The sequence below is a fragment of the Hipposideros armiger genome, unplaced genomic scaffold (assembly GCF_001890085.2).
Source record: "Hipposideros armiger isolate ML-2016 unplaced genomic scaffold, ASM189008v1 scaffold_66, whole genome shotgun sequence".
NCBI lineage: Eukaryota > Metazoa > Chordata > Mammalia > Chiroptera > Hipposideridae > Hipposideros > Hipposideros armiger.
Genome location: NW_017731416.1, coordinates 145,170 through 162,716, shown reverse-complemented (window position 1 = coordinate 162,716; position 17,547 = coordinate 145,170). Strand labels below are relative to the sequence as shown.

Below are 17,547 nucleotides of genomic sequence, written 5' to 3'. Positions count from 1 at the left end.
ATCTGGCCCCAAATGTCAATAGTGCTGAGGCTGAGAAACCCTGATTTGTCTTAAGGGTAGTTCTGCTTGTAAAGTCAACATGGCAGACAGCTTCCATTAGGTAACATTTATTATGCACTTACCGTGTTCGAGCTACATTATATGTGTTAATAAACATTGATGATTGTTTATTAGGCACTATTATTTGTTCCCATTATAGAGATAAGAAAACTGAGGCCCAGAGAGAAATAACTTGTCTACAGCCATGTGTCTAGTAGGACAAATGAAGGGCTTGGGATTTGAACATGTGCAGTCAGGCTTCTAGCCACAGCACTATACTATTGTCCAAAAGGTTCTAGTTTTCATCTGAGAGTTTTCCAGGCAGATACATACTTAGTCCTTCTTAAGATCTTGTGCTTGAGAAAAAGAAAACTTCTATTTCTATGCAAAAGATAGCCCCTCTGAGCCAGGAGATTAATGGCCATTGAACATTTTTGTGCTGTGTGGCCAGGCTAGGGTTATGGAAGGAATTTCCAAAGAGACTGTCGATTGATGCTTTCAACACCAATGGATTCCAGCCTCGTTTGGCAGCTAGTTGGCATCCTGCAGTGCGGTGTGGGGTAGAGCCTGACCAGCCAGACTGTGTTTCTGACAACTCGGATCTTCTTAACTCTGAGCATCTGTTAAGACGATGCCTCGGCAGGAAAACACAGTGGGAGGATGTCTGCTCAGAGCATGTGTGCTTCTGACTGACCTCTCAGACGTCCTCTGGAAAGCCCTGGTGTCCCCAGGTCTCCTTTGCTCACTGGCCCTGTGCTCTGTGCAGATGGAGGAAATGAGACAGAGCCCCAGTAGAGGTCATCTGCCTCCTCTGTAGTGTCCCTATGCATGGTCGCTGCTCTAGGGGGAGGGGTTTCAGCCCTGTGCATCTACTGCTGGGCCTCAATGTGTCTCCAGCACAGATTTAGGCCAGGAGGCTCTCAGGATTCGGAGCAGTGAGTGCCTCATCTGGGGGCCCCTGCAGGTCAGCAGATTAAGTGACTTACCTAAAGGCACACGTTTAGGAAGTGGAGAGCCTGAGCAGGCAGGCTCCCGGCCATAACACTACCTATATTCCTACCCAACAGGTTCCATTTTCTTCTCCTGGGAGTTTTTCCAGGTAGAAAAATGTCCCATATACAGCGTGCCTATAAAATGTGCACACATTTTTAGAAGAAAGAAGCAAAAGGGCTTCTGCTAGGGTTAGAGGCCCCGGCCCAGCTTTAGACAGAGTGGTGGCATGGGTGGAATTGCCCCCCGCTTCTGAGCTTGCCCCTCCCTCCTTGGCTTTCTCCTCTGAGGGGAACCTTCTGGGTGCTGGGCCCGTGGGCACATTTTGTGCACTTCTGGGCCCCATGTCTGTGAGGGACTCTTGAAATGAAGCTGACAACAGAGAATTGGGGTTCATGGAGGACACTGACTTGGTGTGTTCCCATTTTTTGGTAGAGATTTTCCGTTTTTATTAAGGTCACAGGCTATTGCCAAAGAATTTACCATCTCCAGTCTGGGCTGGGCTATAGGGTCTCCCATCTCCCACAGAATTTTTCCTGAGATTTTTTTTTTTTTAGACTTTTTTTCAGGCTGCCTTCTACCTCAGAGGATGATTCTGCTTTCTATTTACAGAGAAGTTAAGACTATTTGTAAGAATTCCCTCAACTTTTCTCTTGTTGGTAGTCAGTAGAGCTGTCTGCCATTTTGCTCTCCTTTGAAACATATGGGGGTGTTATACTTCCTGGACCCTCTTGTGAGGGGGTGAGTGTGTGACTCGTTGTTGACAATGAGTTGTAAGCAGAAACAATGCGCGCCACGTCCAGGTGACAGCGTTTAATTGCTGGTATGAGACTCTCGAGCTGGATTTCCCTTTGGCAGGGTGGGCACGTTTGAGATGGTCGCTATTCTATCAGCCCGGGTTCCTCAGTGAATTCTATTCCTAGATGGAAACAGGATGACCAATAAATATACCTCTTTTTGTTAAAAGCCACTGCAACTTTGGTTTTGCTTGTCAACCCAGCATACGTAACTTTACCTATTGATGAATATCCTGTCCCTTTTGCCCAATAAACAATGCTGCATGCACACCCAACCCTTTTGTCTTCCTGCCTTTCTCAGTGGAAAAGCTGTCTCCATCTATCCTAGTGTTTGCATCCACTTCTGATTAAAGCCCTCCGATGGCTTCCTGTTGTTATTCAAGAAGAACAACCAAAATCCATTAGCATGGCCTCCATGCCTCTGCGTAGTCCGGGGCCTGTCAGCTTCTTAGGACTCGTCCCACACCCCACTCTTCCTCACACCTTCTAACTTGGCCACGTTCACCTTCTTTCACTTCTTCTTATATGCTACGTTCCTTCTCACCACAGGGCCTTTGAACGTGCTTTGCACATGTTCTCCCTGCCAGAAATGCCCTCCCCACCGCTGGATAATTTTTCTCCGAGCAGGCATGAGTTCCTCCGAGAAGCCTTCATTGGCCTCCCTGATTAGGTCATATCTGTCTTTAGAAATCATAGTATCATGTTCTTCTCTTTCATAACACTTACTTCAATCGTAGCATTACAATTTATCGGTGTGATGTTTTGATTAGTATGTGTTTTCCTCACGGTGGCTGATATCATGTATTTGTACTCACCACCATGTCCCCAGGAACTAGCACAGCATCCTCTGTAGTCATTCAGTGAAAGCTTGTTGAATGAATGAATGAGGCTATGCAGCTATGCTGTCTAACTTGGTAAGCACCGGCCACATGTGGCTATTAGAATTTAAATTAATTAATTAAAAAATACTAAGAGTTCCGTTCCATAATTACACTAGCAATATTTCAAGTGGTAATTAGCCATATGAGGCTAGTGGCTGGCTACATATTAGAGAGTAGAAAATAGAAGATTTTCATCATCACAGAATTCTATTGCACACAGCTGGTGAGATAAAGTCCACGTGCCCATGTAGCGCACGTAGTATCCGGAAGGACCTGGTTGTGACAAGCTTACTAGTCTGTTTCTTTCCCACAGTGATACGGCCACAGGGAAACACTCATCCCTGCTAAACATGTTCCCTACACATGCCTCTTCCTCGGGTATTTGACTTTTCAGCTTTCGCCTCTCTCTGCCTGAGCTGTCCTCCCTTAACTCTCTCTGCCTGAATTGCCATCCCGTCCAGCACCTCGCATGCCTTCAGCCCCGCCTCAAGCATTTCCCCTTCTGGGAAACATTTCCTGGGCCCACACCGAGCTGGCCAGAGCGCCTTCTAACCTCCGTGCTGCCCCCCTCCCACTGCTGTCTGCCCTGCTCAGGCAGGACTGCAACCCTTCGTTCATACGCCTCTCTCCACTGCTACGTGAACCCCGCAAGGGCAAGGCCTGGGTCCTGGCCATCTCTGTCCCCCCAGTGCCCAGCATGGAGCTGGTGATGTAGTCGCCATCAGTGGATGTTTGTTAAGTGAAGAGTAAGTAAATGGATGAAACGCACAGAGGGTATGATTTCCTTAGTACAACAGTGTGAAGAAAGGGGACTGTGTTACTGAGGAGGGCTCGTGAGGCTTTCTTCCTGCAAGCACCCCCCTTCCCGTGGTCCTGTCCCACGTCTTTATTTCACGTGAGACTCGCTTTCTGAAACAGGAATGACCAGGAGCTCGGCAGAGTCAGATAAGGGCACCTCTGACATCGCAGGGGCTGGAAGGCTCGGCAGAGCGAGCTGCCTCTTGAGAAGAGTGGGAGTCTCGTCAGCTGGAAGGAAAGGTGATTAGATTCCTCAGATCAAGCCACAGGCCAACATCCTAGAACTGGGGCCGCCTAGGAGTCCGAGAGAGGTAGCTGCTGTGAACTCAGCTCAGGTAGTGAAGCGCAGAGGCTGCTGCTGCTATGGTCACAGCTTGCCCACTTTCACCTCGCCCATCAGACTGATGATGGCTCTTTGTGGGCAAGTCTGTGTCTTATTCTCTTCAGGATCCCCAGCAAGCTGCTCAGTGTCTGCAGAGCTCATAGGTGGCGGCTAAAACACTTGGCAGATTGAACTAACCACCGTTACTGGTGATCGTGCCTGAGAAGAGACGCGCTTTCTGCAATAGGAGTAATAATTTTGGACAAAATAATCATGTATTTTCCTTTGCAGCAGACTTTTGCTTAGCTATGTTCAAAGGGGCCTGCATCTCCTCCGAAGATGAAGTTAAGGCCTCTGTCGTGTAAAATAGGACCTTCTGGGTCTCTGTCCCACTCTTCTGTGGCAGTTAAGCCTGGAGGACCCCTGCCCACAAAGTTCTTTTGGTGAAGAGAAGCTTCATCGGATCCTCATTAGGACAGACTTGGAGTCAAGGAGAAGGAAGAAATGATACAGGGGAAAGAAAAGAACACAGTAGCCCTGTAAGCCTAGAGATGAAGAAGTGATGAAGAGGAGAGAGAGGGAGGGATGACAGTGAAGGAAGGGCCCAGATGTGTTGTCCTCAGTTACACAGGCTGCATAAGCACCAAGGATGGCGTGTCAGTCTCTGTGACTCATCACATAGAAATGACACGTGCCAGACACTAGGCTCCCTTTATGGGTCCAGCCTGGACCAAGCAGAGCATAAACAGAGTCAGAGACTGTTGGGTCTTCCCAGTTGATGGGGTGGAAGTCCTCTGAGCATTTATTTAGAGTTGATATGCAGGGTGAGTAGTGGACCTTTAAGAAGGATATGTAGTCAGGGATACCTGGAGACAGAGATAGATGGAAGTGGAGAAGACAGCAAGATGCCTGTTACTCAGACTGGCTCTGGAGGAGAAGACTAAGGCCTGTGAATGTATGGGGCTGCAGGGAGCGTTTTCTTTGTCCAGGAGTCGCTGCTGAGCTGATGCGTGACTCGCATGGGGAGAGAAGCATCCTCGCTTCTTCATGAGGCAAGTCTGGCTTCTGAAGGGACTGTGCCTTTAAAGGCCGAATGGACCGAAATACACACCAGAAATATCTTATAAGTGATGTGACATTCACGCGGAGCCAGTGCAATGTGTGTGTTAATACTGCCTCATCTATCCCCACGGGCTGGTGAGGCACATGTACTGTATCCCATTCGATTCTTGTTATCCTATGAAGTAAGCATGATTATCCAAACTTTATAGATGAGGAAAGTGAGACACAGAGAGGCTACGTGATTTCCCAAGTGACCCTATTAATAAGTGGTTGGAGCAGGATTAACCTCAAAGAGGACCCTCAGCCACTTTCTTGTCTGACACTGCCTTCCCAACACAATGGTTAACATTTCAGATGACATATCTACCTGGGTTATTGGGGATGGGGGCGCTGAGTTACCCTCTTAAGGTACAAGTCATGGAGAACAACCATATCTTCACAACGCCTTTGGTCTTTTCGGGAGGAATTTTGGGCTATAAGGATGATGTCTTTACCCAGGGGAACATTTCTAGCATTCTCTGGGGAGGTAACAAAGAACAAGCTAGGGAATGTCTCAGGGGATAGAAAGACTTCTATAAAGGAGGAAGGGGACATCACTGAATGACGGTAATGATGCGCCCCTGTGGAGCTGCAGAGAACTTTACAGTTTCAAGAGCGTTTCCTCTCATATCAGTTCATTTGAAAGCTTACAGAAAACTCTGTGAAGCAAAAACTTATATACCCGTTTTGCAGATGGGAAATGAGGCCCAGAGAGCTTCAAAGACTTGCCCAGGACCACATGGCTAGTAAGTGTAAGGATCGGGCTAGAAATCTGGTCTCCTGACGCCCACTTAATGGTTCTTTCCTCATTACCTTGTGGTCCCCTGTGCCATAGTGGGGTGATTGTCTGTGTCTAATGCAGGCAGCATTATGACCGAGCCAGCCAGGGGACCAGACAGCAGGGTGGTGCCTGAAGGGAGGCCAACATTCACATGAAGGACAGGATCTAGGGCGCAGGACCAGCCACAGGGCTGCACCCACTTCATTCGGATCCATACACTTTATAGATTTATAGGCTGATTTTGTGTTAGAGTCCCCAAAGACTGTTACGTGGACAACTAGCTTCACCAGGTGCCTCATGAGAAAGAGAGTTCTGTGGTTAAGTAATAGATACTGTACCCTTATTTTAAAGTAGCAGTGCATGTGAAAGGCTCTGCAATTTCTTTAGGCGAAAGAATCTGTGTGACTTGTTAGCACATAAAACCTTTTCTTAAGGCCACACCTATTAGAAGCCCTTGAAACTGCCAAGAACAAATAGTTTGCTTTAGTCACTGAATTAATGGCTTGATTTGATATCATATGGGCATAGCCTAAGGAAGTTTTTGTGGTTTTATATTTCAGCTGTAAGACTCATATAGACCGGGGGTGCCAAAAAATATATATATACAAATGGACACTTTGGTCAATGTTGCTCAAGCAGTAGTTCGCCATAATCAGAAGTGTCTGGACGCTGATGGTAACCACTTTGAGCACCTCTTGTAATTGCAGAAGTCACGTGACTTGTATTTATCTTTTGTTATCGGTATATATTGAGTATTACAATTTTAATCATTTTTTTCCTTTCTTAAAATGTGTATACATTTTTTGGGCACCCTCTGTATATCTACAGCAATTGTAAACAGCAGTATATTTGTTAATAGGCCTTGGTGCTATTCATTTCATAACTCCAAGACCCAGGGTTAGATTATGCCCAGGCAAGCATGCTAAAGGTCATAAATTAAAACTGAAATCTCATTATAATATTAATAAGCCTTTTTAATATTAGATATTTCCACTGGTAAATCACAATAGAATAAATGTCAAGGAAGACTGTGAGTCCATCTGCTGTCACCTGATGACATACATGGTCTGAGAGAATTTACTCATTGGAGGTCTTTGCAATGAGCAAGGCTGACATTTTATGCAGGTCGTTTATCATCGTCCCACTTACGGATTGCAGCAGACACTTGACATTCATGATGGGTATTTCCTGAGACCTTTATGACTCCCCTAATTGGAAACTGCCACTAGGGTAAATGGTTTCCCTCATAAAACCTTTTTATTGTGACCCGAGCCATCATGTTCATGGAATGTTTCACTTTTTCTTCTTGTTCATCAACACGGCCGTTTTGTACTTGGTGACTGACAACAAGAAGGAACAAATAGCTACGAGGCGGTGGCCAGACTTCTCCACTAGCTGACTGGCCTACCTTCAATGACAGCTTTGCTAAGAGACTTGGATTTATGTTTCAGAGAAATGGCGAAGGCCTGCCTTTCATAAGCTGTTGGAATTGCTCCTGAACAGCCCAAACTGTGAATGTAAATCTGCAAACGCCAAGCATCTCCTGTTCTTTGAATTGTTAAAGACATCTTCACTTTTTGCTCCCTGCTGGGAGGCAGGAGGACTGGCTTGGCGAAGGAAGGAAATGCTTGCAGTTCTGGAAACTCAAGCTCATAGTAACCAGTGCCAGTCTCCACGGCAGGGTTTGTTTGAACTTCAAGGTCATGGACATCTCAGCAGCTTCAGGAAGGGATTGCTGTACTTTGATGAAAAGCTTCAGTGAGCTCTTGGGGTAGGCTGAAAAATGAGTTTCCCTGAGCTCAGAAAAAATAGGATTATACTTGAAACTGCGACCTGATTCCTCCCCTCTCATCACTCTATGCTTGTGAATATTAATCTAAGGCCACCTTACCCATGACTTATCAATTTTATCTCTGGGATTCAGTGTCTTTAAAAAAAAAGCCATTCTTCTTAGAATTTTTGATTATTAAAAGTAAAATGACAGACAGATTTTATCAAACTTGGAAGCTCTCTTTAGATGAATTCCACAGAAATATATGCTTTGTTGAAGGATGGTTCACCCCAAACAAATTAAGGCAATTAGGCAAGGGGAGAAATGCCCAGAGGCTATTTGGGGGGCATTGAAAATATCCCCAGTATCAACCCTGTGAAATAGCTGGGAAAAAAACAAACCCTGAAAGACTGCTCAGCCATCTTGCTTATGTGGAAAGCACACTGATATTTAAACACATGGGTCTTTGGAGCTCTACAGTTTTCATCAGGATGAATGACCTTATTTAACCTAAGAGCTGACTCTAAGAATCCAGAGTAGATCTAAAGTGGAAACATCATTAAGATTTGCTCCTTAGGACCCATTGGACCAGCCACTGTGGATCTGAGGGCTACTGGGTACTCGTATCCGTTAAAGACACCTTGAGGGCAGTTGAGGAGGTGGGGTGAGCTTGCTCTTGTGAAAGTCATCTGAAGCTCCCTACTTCGGACTTTCATAAGCTTGGGGAGTAGAATTCCTCAAAGTCTCCCAGAACCATGGATCCCACAAAGCCTCTACACTAAAACATTTTCTCCATGAGTCCCCAGGCACACAGAGACAACTCAGTACATGCTATTGAAAAACCTAAGTAATATGTTTCTCATGAAAAGTTGGGAATTAGCCTTCTAGCTAGATGGGATCACTCACTGTGACATTGTCCCTACTGGTGGTTTGGAGACTGAAAAGCCCCTCTTTGGTTCTCGAGGCTCAGAGCCTGTTCATGGAATAACTGGCATGATCTCTTCTCTTCTCTCCTGGTAGGCTGGGGGTGAAGGGAAGTGAGGGGCGAGAGGGGCTCTGAGCCATCCTGACAGGCTGGCAGTTCCCCGTCTAGAGAGATATTGGGTAATTGGTGGTGTCACTGTCACCTTGCGGAAACATAACATATGCATGAGCACAAAGCTAGGCCAGCAGCCTGCAAGCTGGGAAGGCTAAGGGAGGTGGGGAAGCTTACCTTCTTGACTTCGTATTTAATGGCGAGTTTGATCCGGCTCAGACTTGGACGGTGGTGGTCGGACCAGACTTGGAAGTTCACATCACCATTTAAAATCGCTTCCACCTCTTCTGTGTCTCGGCATAGGTCCAGCACGCCCACCACAAAATCCTTGCATTGCATAGATAACTTCCTGTAATCATTCTAACAGAACAAAGAGAAATCAGGGGTGTGTCACACCAAGCCCCACAGATGGGCTTGCCCAGCACAGCAGTGTCGATCAGCAACTGTCCACCAAGTGTGAGATTACAGAGAGCATTGGAACCAGGGGATGTGCGGATCCAGAGGCAGGGCACTGTCTCTTGACACAACAACCTAGGGGACATCTTCTCTAAGCCAGGATTTGTCAAGGTGTGCTGCAGAGGCCACCTGTACCAGAGGCACCTTGGGTGCCTGCTAGAGTGGTAGGTACCGGCCCTGTTGCAGACTTACTGAGTCAGAATCCCCGGGGAGCAGGCCCGGGAATCTGTCTTTCAACCTTGTTCTCTAAGTGATTCTGATGCCCACCCAAGCCCACCCCGGGCTCTTTTAAAGCAGCAGCTCTCCGTGCCCAGTTCTGAGGGGGGAGTAATGAGGAAATGAACTTTTAAGGCTGGTAGAAAGAACATTTCGCTCATTTACCACCTATCTAGACTGGTAACTACTCAACACAGGAAGTTTACTGGAAAAATATAGCTGATACGCTAAAACTGGAAAAAAATGTACACAGGTGTGCTTTCTTTTGATGTGCTGGAAAATTTATTAAATTATAAATTTACATGCCAAATGTAATTTAAATTAACAGGATTCTTTCTTACCACAATCCTTTTGTATGGCAAATTGTGGCTCCTTAAATAACTTGCCTGTTGAACAGATGTTTTAGACCTTAACCTTTGTTTGTTTGTTTTTTATTGTTTTTAATGAGTTGCCTCTCTGGAGCTCTCTCTTCTCTTCCCTGGGCATGCCTTTCTGGATTATTTTTGAGAGGCTGACCTCCTTTCCTAGCGACATGCCAACTTCTCTTTCCCCTAAACAGGTAATGATCCAAAATGTTGGACAAAAGAGTGTTTCATGTCACCCTCATACCGCTATTCCCCCAACATATTTTCCCCTAGAGGCTTCCTTGTTGGTTTCTTAGTTGAAACAAGTCTATTCAGAAGGGACACTAGAGACAAATGTCACTTTCAGTGCTAATCGGTGCCAGCAGCGCTCCAGCTGGTCAGGGATGTTTGGTAAACCGGAGTGCAGTTTCACTTTTCCAGAACCTGGATTCCTCCGCAAATGAATGGGAGCCTGGCAAACTGCAGACGCTCAGCCATTTTTCTGAATTAATGATTCTTGTCTCCTTCCAGCACTGCTTCATCAAAATGTCACTTTGCATTAGAAGAAGAGATAAGTAAATGTTTGGTTGCTAGGAAAAGGAAAAGGATCAAGAAAATGTTTTCAGACAAGAGTGGCTGCCCATTTTATACACATATAATTAGGGAGAACAAGGGAAGTGCTGGATAGAACAAATGACTGCTCAGCTCAGGCAGGTTCTCGTGGAGAAAAATTCAGGGAAGATACTTGGCGTGTTCTAGGTTTCGACACCTAGTGCAGAGCTGGATGGTGACATGAAAAGCTGTGTTCTGTGTCCCTCACTCCCTCCCTGAGAGCTCCTATGTTCTAGGCAATGAAAAATTGGCAATGAACAAAGCAACTGTGGCCACTGAGTGGTGTGGGGGTAGAAGAGGCGAGGGATCCACTCTCAGGATTGCATGAGAGGAGTGCTAAGCAAACTTGCTCAGAGCTTGTCCCAGCTAAGATATTGTGAGAGCCCTGCCGAGCCAGAGCGGGGAGGCTCAGCGGGCACTGGGCTCAGCAGGATGGACAAGAAGGGTCACCTTATCACATGGACCCATTCACCTCTGGCAATCCTGCTACTGCCACTCAGCTTCCCTGAATGTCTCGCCCCCACTCCATCAACTTTATGGTCTCTTTCTCAAGAACAAGGAGTCTGAATGTCATTGCCTGTTCCTGGTAAAGTGCACACTTCCCTCTTAGCAAGACAAGAGCTGAGCTCTTGGTGGAAACCCCTGCCTAAAGCCGAATGCATGGATGGATACAGTAAGGAAGTGGGAAGGGCTTAACCCAGCCCTTGGCCCAAGCTTCACATGGTGGGAGCTTGTCATAATGAACTGCCTCAGAGCCTCTGCACATTTCTGGGATCAGCGCAGGTCAGGATACAAGGCACCATTTCATTGGAGATTTTCACTTCCCTGGGCGCTCAGCTAGCCTGGCTATAGGAAGAGGAGACATGCCAGAGGAAGTACTTAGGTTTTTGCCTTCTGCATCAGACACTCAGGGTGGAAGGCTACAAGTCTGGTGTCTGCAGACGGCTGGAAGGGACAGGGGACCTGTGCCTGCCAGGAACATGGAGATGATGTGGGTGTGGAGAGGTGTAGACGGGAGGGTCATGGCTTCCCAGAGCCATAGGTGAGCATCTCTGGGGAAGTATGATGATTATGATTATGGGCTGGCCTTGAGCTCAGCGAGCCTTCCAAGTCGTACTCCTCAGCTTTAGTTGGAGGTAGATGAGACACACAGCTAAGACTTTACAAGTGCCCTTTCAAAAATAATTTAATATTCCTGCACACTGAAGTCTGCCAGTCCCAATGGGTGACAGATGTTTGACCTGCCCATCTCACTCAATCTTGTAAAAACCTCATGATGGAAGGACTACTGGCATTTCCAACTTACAAATGGGGAAACTGAACTCAGATAAACTAATAGAATGAATCCACTTCTCCTTATGCAGTAGTCCCCCCTTATCTGCAGGGGATACGTTCCAGTACCCCCAGTGGATGCCTGAAACTGGGTAGTACCGAACCCTATATATCCTGTTCTTTCTATACATACGTACCTTTAATAAGGTTTAATTTATAAATTAGGCACAGCAAGAGATTAACAACAAAAAAATAGGACAATTATACTGTAATCACAATTAGGTGAATGTGGCATTATTAAGTAAAGTAGGGGCACTTACACAGAGGCGCTGTGATACCACGACCATGGATTTGGTAACTAAGTGACTGATGGGTGTGTAGCTGTACACCATGGACGTTCTGGACAGAGGGATGGTTCACGTGCTGGGTGTGATGGAGCAGGATGGTGCGAGGTTTCAACACGCTACTCAGAACAGTGCGCAATTTAAAACTTATGAATTGGTTATTTCTGGAACTTTCCATTTAAGAGTTTTGGACTGTGGTTGACTGTGTGTAACTGTGGAGACTGAAACCCCGGGTAAGGGGGACCACTATATCAGTAACTTACTTATCTCTGGGTCCCTCTCTCACCTTCCCTGAAGATTTCACTGTCATTCTCTCAACGGTACTGCTGTTGTTATTTTTGGTGGTTTCAATATCTAGGAAGATGACCCGCCTGTTACCCAGCCTTCTCATTTCCTTGTCAGCATCTATTCCAATGACCTTATCGGCAACTCTAACTCTGCCATTCATTCGCTTAGTTATTCCCAATATATCCCTGATCCTAACTTCAAGTCTCCCTCGCTCTGATCACCACCCCTACGTGTCCAGTTCACTCCCTCTGGGACCCCAACTCTAGCCATCCTTCGATTCCACCAGATCTACAAGCCATGGACCACACCACCTTTTTACTGGATTTCATCCTCTTAGGTCCCTCCTCGCAGAGCTTCTGTTTCATGGGCAGTTGTTACAATCACCCTGCACACATGATCAGCTGTCTTGCTCTCCTCTTTCTTTTATCCTCCTCCCTGGGTAAAAGCCTGACCTCGCTGGAGCCTAATTCCCCACTGCTCTGCTGCTGCCTCTGCAAAGCAAATTTATGTGGAGAGCACAGGACTGTGCTGATCAGGCTGTAAACTCACAGTCCTCTGCCTCGGGTAGGCCTTAGTGCTTGGGGCAGTTTCCTCCCCTCCCTCCTAAACCAGTGTTTCATACCCTTTCCTCTCGTCAGTCTTCTAACACCTCTCCCCTTCCTAACTCTCAGGTAAGGACCTTGTTTCCTCTTTGACTTGGAAAATAGAAGTCATCCGAAGAGCAGTGCCACAGGCTCACACCAGCATGTATCTTTCCTGCATGCATCTGTGCCCGTGGACTCTGTTTTCCCTTTTCTTAGGTGGATGCACTGCCCAGCTCCTATCTAAGGCCGGCTCCTACACTAGTGTGCTGGATAGCAGCCCATTGTGCCTACTCAGGGACATGGCTCCTGAGACCCCCTTTCCTCTCCCACATTGTCACCTTCTCCCTCTCCCTGCTGGCTCATTGGACAAACATGCTGCTGTTCTTTGGTCTTAAAAAGGAATTTCTCTGGACCCCACTTCCTTCTCCAATCACTACTCTAATTTTCTGTTCCATTTTATAGCAAGCCTCCTGAATGAGTTGTCTACACTCAGCATTCCCAGTTGCCCTCCTGTGCTCTCTCTTATCCCATTTAATAAGGCTTTCACACCTATACCACCACCTCCACGGAGAACGGTACTTATCAAAGTCACAAGTGACTTTCATGTTGCTAAATGTAATGGTTGGGCCCCAGTCTCCCTTTTACATGACCTATCAAGTGCTTCAACAGAGCTGATTACTTCCTCATCCTTAATACGAATCCTTGAATTGGCTTCCCGCATAACATACGCTTCTATGATTTTTCTTCCTGAAAGACTACTGTTTGCATTTGTTTTTGATTCATTCTCATATCCCTGATGTGCTAATTTTGGAATGCTCCAAGGACGTACGCAGTCCTTTGAATTCTCCTTTTGTCCATTTACACTGCTGCCTTAGTGACCTTATCTAAAGTCATTAGAGACCGTCCATATGCTGATGACTCCAAAATTTATATCTTTAGCCCAGTGTTTTCTCCTGAGCTTGGCTCACATATCTAATTGCCAACTTGATATTTCCACTTGGATGCTAAATAGGCATTTCAAATTTAACAAAACTAACTCTGGAACTAGCCTTTTCCACCTTACCTAGTCATCCCCACCCTTTCACTTGTTCAGGATGAAAAATCTTGGATTTATCCTTGATTCTTCTCTTCCTCTCATACTGGACATATAACTCAATAGCAGATCCTGCCAGCTCTACCTTCCAAAACTCTGATCTCTTTTCACCAATTCTAGTATTTCTACCCTGGTCCAAACCATCGTCATCTCTTGCTTGGACTAATCCAGGAGACTGCTCGCTGGTCTCCCTGATCCTGTCCTGGTCCTCTATAGTGTATTCTCCACACACCAGTTGGGGGATACCAGAAAAAGAAAAGGATCCTGGCACTGCTCTGCTTAAACCCTCTAGGGGCTCCCTGTCCACTCAGAGTAAAAGCGGAGTTATTATACTGTCCTCTAAGGACACATATCATCTAGACTCGCCGGTCTCTCCCTCTTTCATTGACTCCAGTCACTCTGACCACGCCCTTGCTATTCTTCAGACACACTTGGCAAGGACCAGACCTTTGTACTTGTTATTCTCTTAGCTTGGAATGCTCTTTTCCCAGGTATCTACATGAACAACTTTCTCAATTCCTTCAAGTCTTTGTTCAAATGCCACTTTCTCAGAAGCCTTCCTTGACTAGCTTGAAAAAAATTGCAACCCTTCTCCATTTGTCATCACCCCTTCCTGCCTTTTTTGTTTGTTTCCTTCATAGTACTTATGCTCATATAGCATACCATATATTTTACTTCTTTATTTATTGTCCATGCCCTCCACTAAAATGTAAGCTTGAGGGCAGGAATCTTTGCTGTTTTGTTCACAAACATCTCATTAAAGCCTAGAACATTTCCTGGAACAAGTAAATACTTGTCGAATCAATCAGAGCAGTGTACTTGTCTAAGATGACATAGCCACTAAGTGGTCGAGCCAAGAGTTAAAACAGGTTGGTCTGACTTCACGGCCATTGCGTTCCCTCTCACCATGTTGCCTCTTGCTGAGTAGCATGCTCCGTTCTCCTTAGCACACTGTAAACACAAGAGGCTTAATTGGGGCCGACTCTTAACCTAACTTTGGGAAATAAAGAGTGGGCAGCGATATGCATATTTGATCCCCAACAGGCTCTACAGTACAGTGGGTGTGTGCATAGGTTTTAAAGTCAGAAGGATTCGGTGTTTGAACTCTTATTTTGCTACTTGTCAGTTGTGGGAAACAGAGCAAGCCATTAGCTCTTTGGCAGCTCAGCTTTTAATCTGTAATACTATACACATCACATAATCATTGAAAGGATCAGTACTAAAACAGTGTAAAATGCTTAGTCTAGTTAACAATAAAGAACACAAATAAATGAAAACCCTAAGTAGATGGAAATTGATGATAAAAATAAAGCCTGTAAATGGCAATTTGTATTATTGTGACCACCTCATTTTCATTTTGACCACTGATTTCAAACTCTTGACCTCTTGTTCTTTGTGTTTTTTAATTGCTGTGCTGGAGTGGGAGCAAGACTGGCCTTTGGGGAGGAGGATACAGAATACTGGAGAAACCCTTGATTTTTTTCCTCTCTCACTCCAGATCGAATCCATATGCAGGCATGCATACCTTGTTTCATTGTACTTGTCTTTATTGCGTTTCACAGTTGCATTTTTTTACAAATTGAAGGCAAGATCCTCCGCCAGCAAAACGATTATGACTGGCTTTATTGTGGTGGTCTGGAATTGAACTCATAGTATCTCCGAGGTATGCCTGTATCAAAACTATACTCTGAGTCTGTTCATTTCTCTTCATCTCTGGTGACTACACCGATCCTTCCCCGGTTAGCACCTCCAGTCACCATACACAGTGTTGAACTTGACTTAATCTGTAATCTGGACAGTCCCCACATCAGTCTGAATGTCGTTCACCTTGATGAGATCAGAGTAACGGAGAGTGTCAGCATCATGGCTCACCAGATGAGGGATTTCTTTTGTGCCCATAAAGATCTTTCTCATTTTGCACAACTTTCATTTGGCTTCTTCAGGAGTAATACAAAGAACAGCAAAGCAACCTTTGGTGTCATAGTCAGGTAGACGTTCTCTCTAGTCCTGTCAATGCTGATGACCTTCGTAAAACTAGCAGTGTAGGCTGTATCCATGTGGACTCTGCCACCCATCTCAGTGAGCTGCTATATGTAGCTCTTCACTTAATCTCCTATTAGGGCATCCTCAAGTCTGTTCTTAAAGAAAGTGACAAGGGGAGCCATTCTTAGCTTGTGGGCACTGGTGAATGGTGGAGTGGGCACACCAGTTTGTCCAGGTTCAATGCTTTGAAGCTGCTACATGCAACAGTGCTTCTTGGGGCCGTGAGCTGGGGCTGTGCTGGGCATGGAACCAAGAGTCTCTAGAGTTTGCCTTTTCCAAAATGTCATACAAATGAAATTATATAGTATAGAACCTTTTGAGACTGGCTCCTTTCACTCAGTATATTTCCTTAGAGATTCACCCATGTTGTTGCCCATATCAGTAGTTCATTTCTTATTTCACATCTGCTGCCTGCACATATCAGTTTGTTTACACATTTCACTCATTGAAGGACTTTTGGTTCCCATTTTTAGCAATCGAGTAAAGCTTCTATAAACCTTTCTGTACACGTTCTTTAGAGTAAATATGTAGGAGTGGGATTGCTGAGTATATGGTAAGTGTATATTTAACTGTATGAGAGAATGCTGATCTGTTTCTGGAATGGTTGTACCATTTCGCATTACTGCCAACAAATTATGAGAATTCTAGCTGCTCCATACTCTTGCCAGTATTTAGGATGGTCAATTTATTTTCTGTGTAGTGATATCTCTTTGTGGTTTTAATTTGCATTCCCTAATGCTTAACGATGTTGAGCATCTTTCTGTGTGTTTATTTGCCATCTTTGTATCTTCAATGAAGTGTCTCTGTTCGCATCCTTTGTCCATTTTTTAAAAATTGAGTTTATTTTCTTCTTATTGAGTTTTGAAAGTTCTTATATATATTCTGGATATAATTCCTCTTAAGAGAGAAGGTTTGTACAAGTGTTGATGAGGATGTAGAGAAAAGGGTACCCTTGTGCACTGTTGGTGGGATTGTAAATTGGAAAGCCACTATGGAAAACAGTGTGGAGGGTCCTCAAAAAATTTAAAATAGAACTATCATATGGTCCAGTAATCTCATTTTAGGCTATTTATCCAAAGAAATCCAAAATGCTAATTTAAAAAGGCATATGCACCCCTCTGTTCATGGCAGCATTATTTACAAAAGCCAAAATATGGAAGCAATGTGTCCATTAATAGATGAATGGATAAAGAAGAGGTGGTACATATACACAATGGAATGTTACTCAGCCATAAAAAGAATGAAACCTTGCCATTTGCAGCAACATGGATGGACTTAGAGCAGCGGTTCTCAACCTTCCTAATGCCGCGACCCCTTAATACAGTTCCTCATGTTGTGGTGACCCCCAACCATAAAATTATTTTCGTTGCTACTCTATAACTGTAATTTTGCTACTGTTATGAATCGTAATGTAAATATCTTTTTGTTTTCCGATGGTCTTAGGCGACCCCTGTGAAAGGGTCGTTTGGCCCCCAAAGGGGTCACGAACCACAGGTTGAGAACCGCTGACTTAGAGGGTATTATGCTGAGTGAAATATGTCAGACAGAGAAAGATGAATACCATATGATTTCACTTATATGTGGAATCTGAAAAACAAAATAAATGAACAAACAAAACAGAAACAAACTCATAGATACAGATAACATTGTGATGGTTACTAGCTGGGAGGGGATTTGGGGGATGGGTGAAAAAGGGGAAGGATTAAGATATACAAATTGCCGGTTATAAAAATAGGTATAGGGATGTAAAGTACAGCATAGGGAATATAGTCAATAATA

At 45.0% G+C, this 17,547-nt stretch overlaps 1 protein-coding gene across 2 annotated transcripts in view; it reads right to left on the bottom strand.

Moving 5' to 3' along the window:
- TRPC7 (transient receptor potential cation channel subfamily C member 7) overlaps window positions 1-17,547 on the bottom strand; it is a 128,867-nt gene that overhangs the window by 75,648 nt on the left and 35,672 nt on the right. For both annotated transcript variants that reach the window (XM_019642170.1, XM_019642169.1), the window contains exon 3: window positions 8,694-8,876. In XM_019642170.1, coding sequence (XP_019497715.1) covers window positions 8,694-8,876 — 183 coding nt within the window. The remainder of the gene's footprint in view (window positions 1-8,693; window positions 8,877-17,547) is intronic.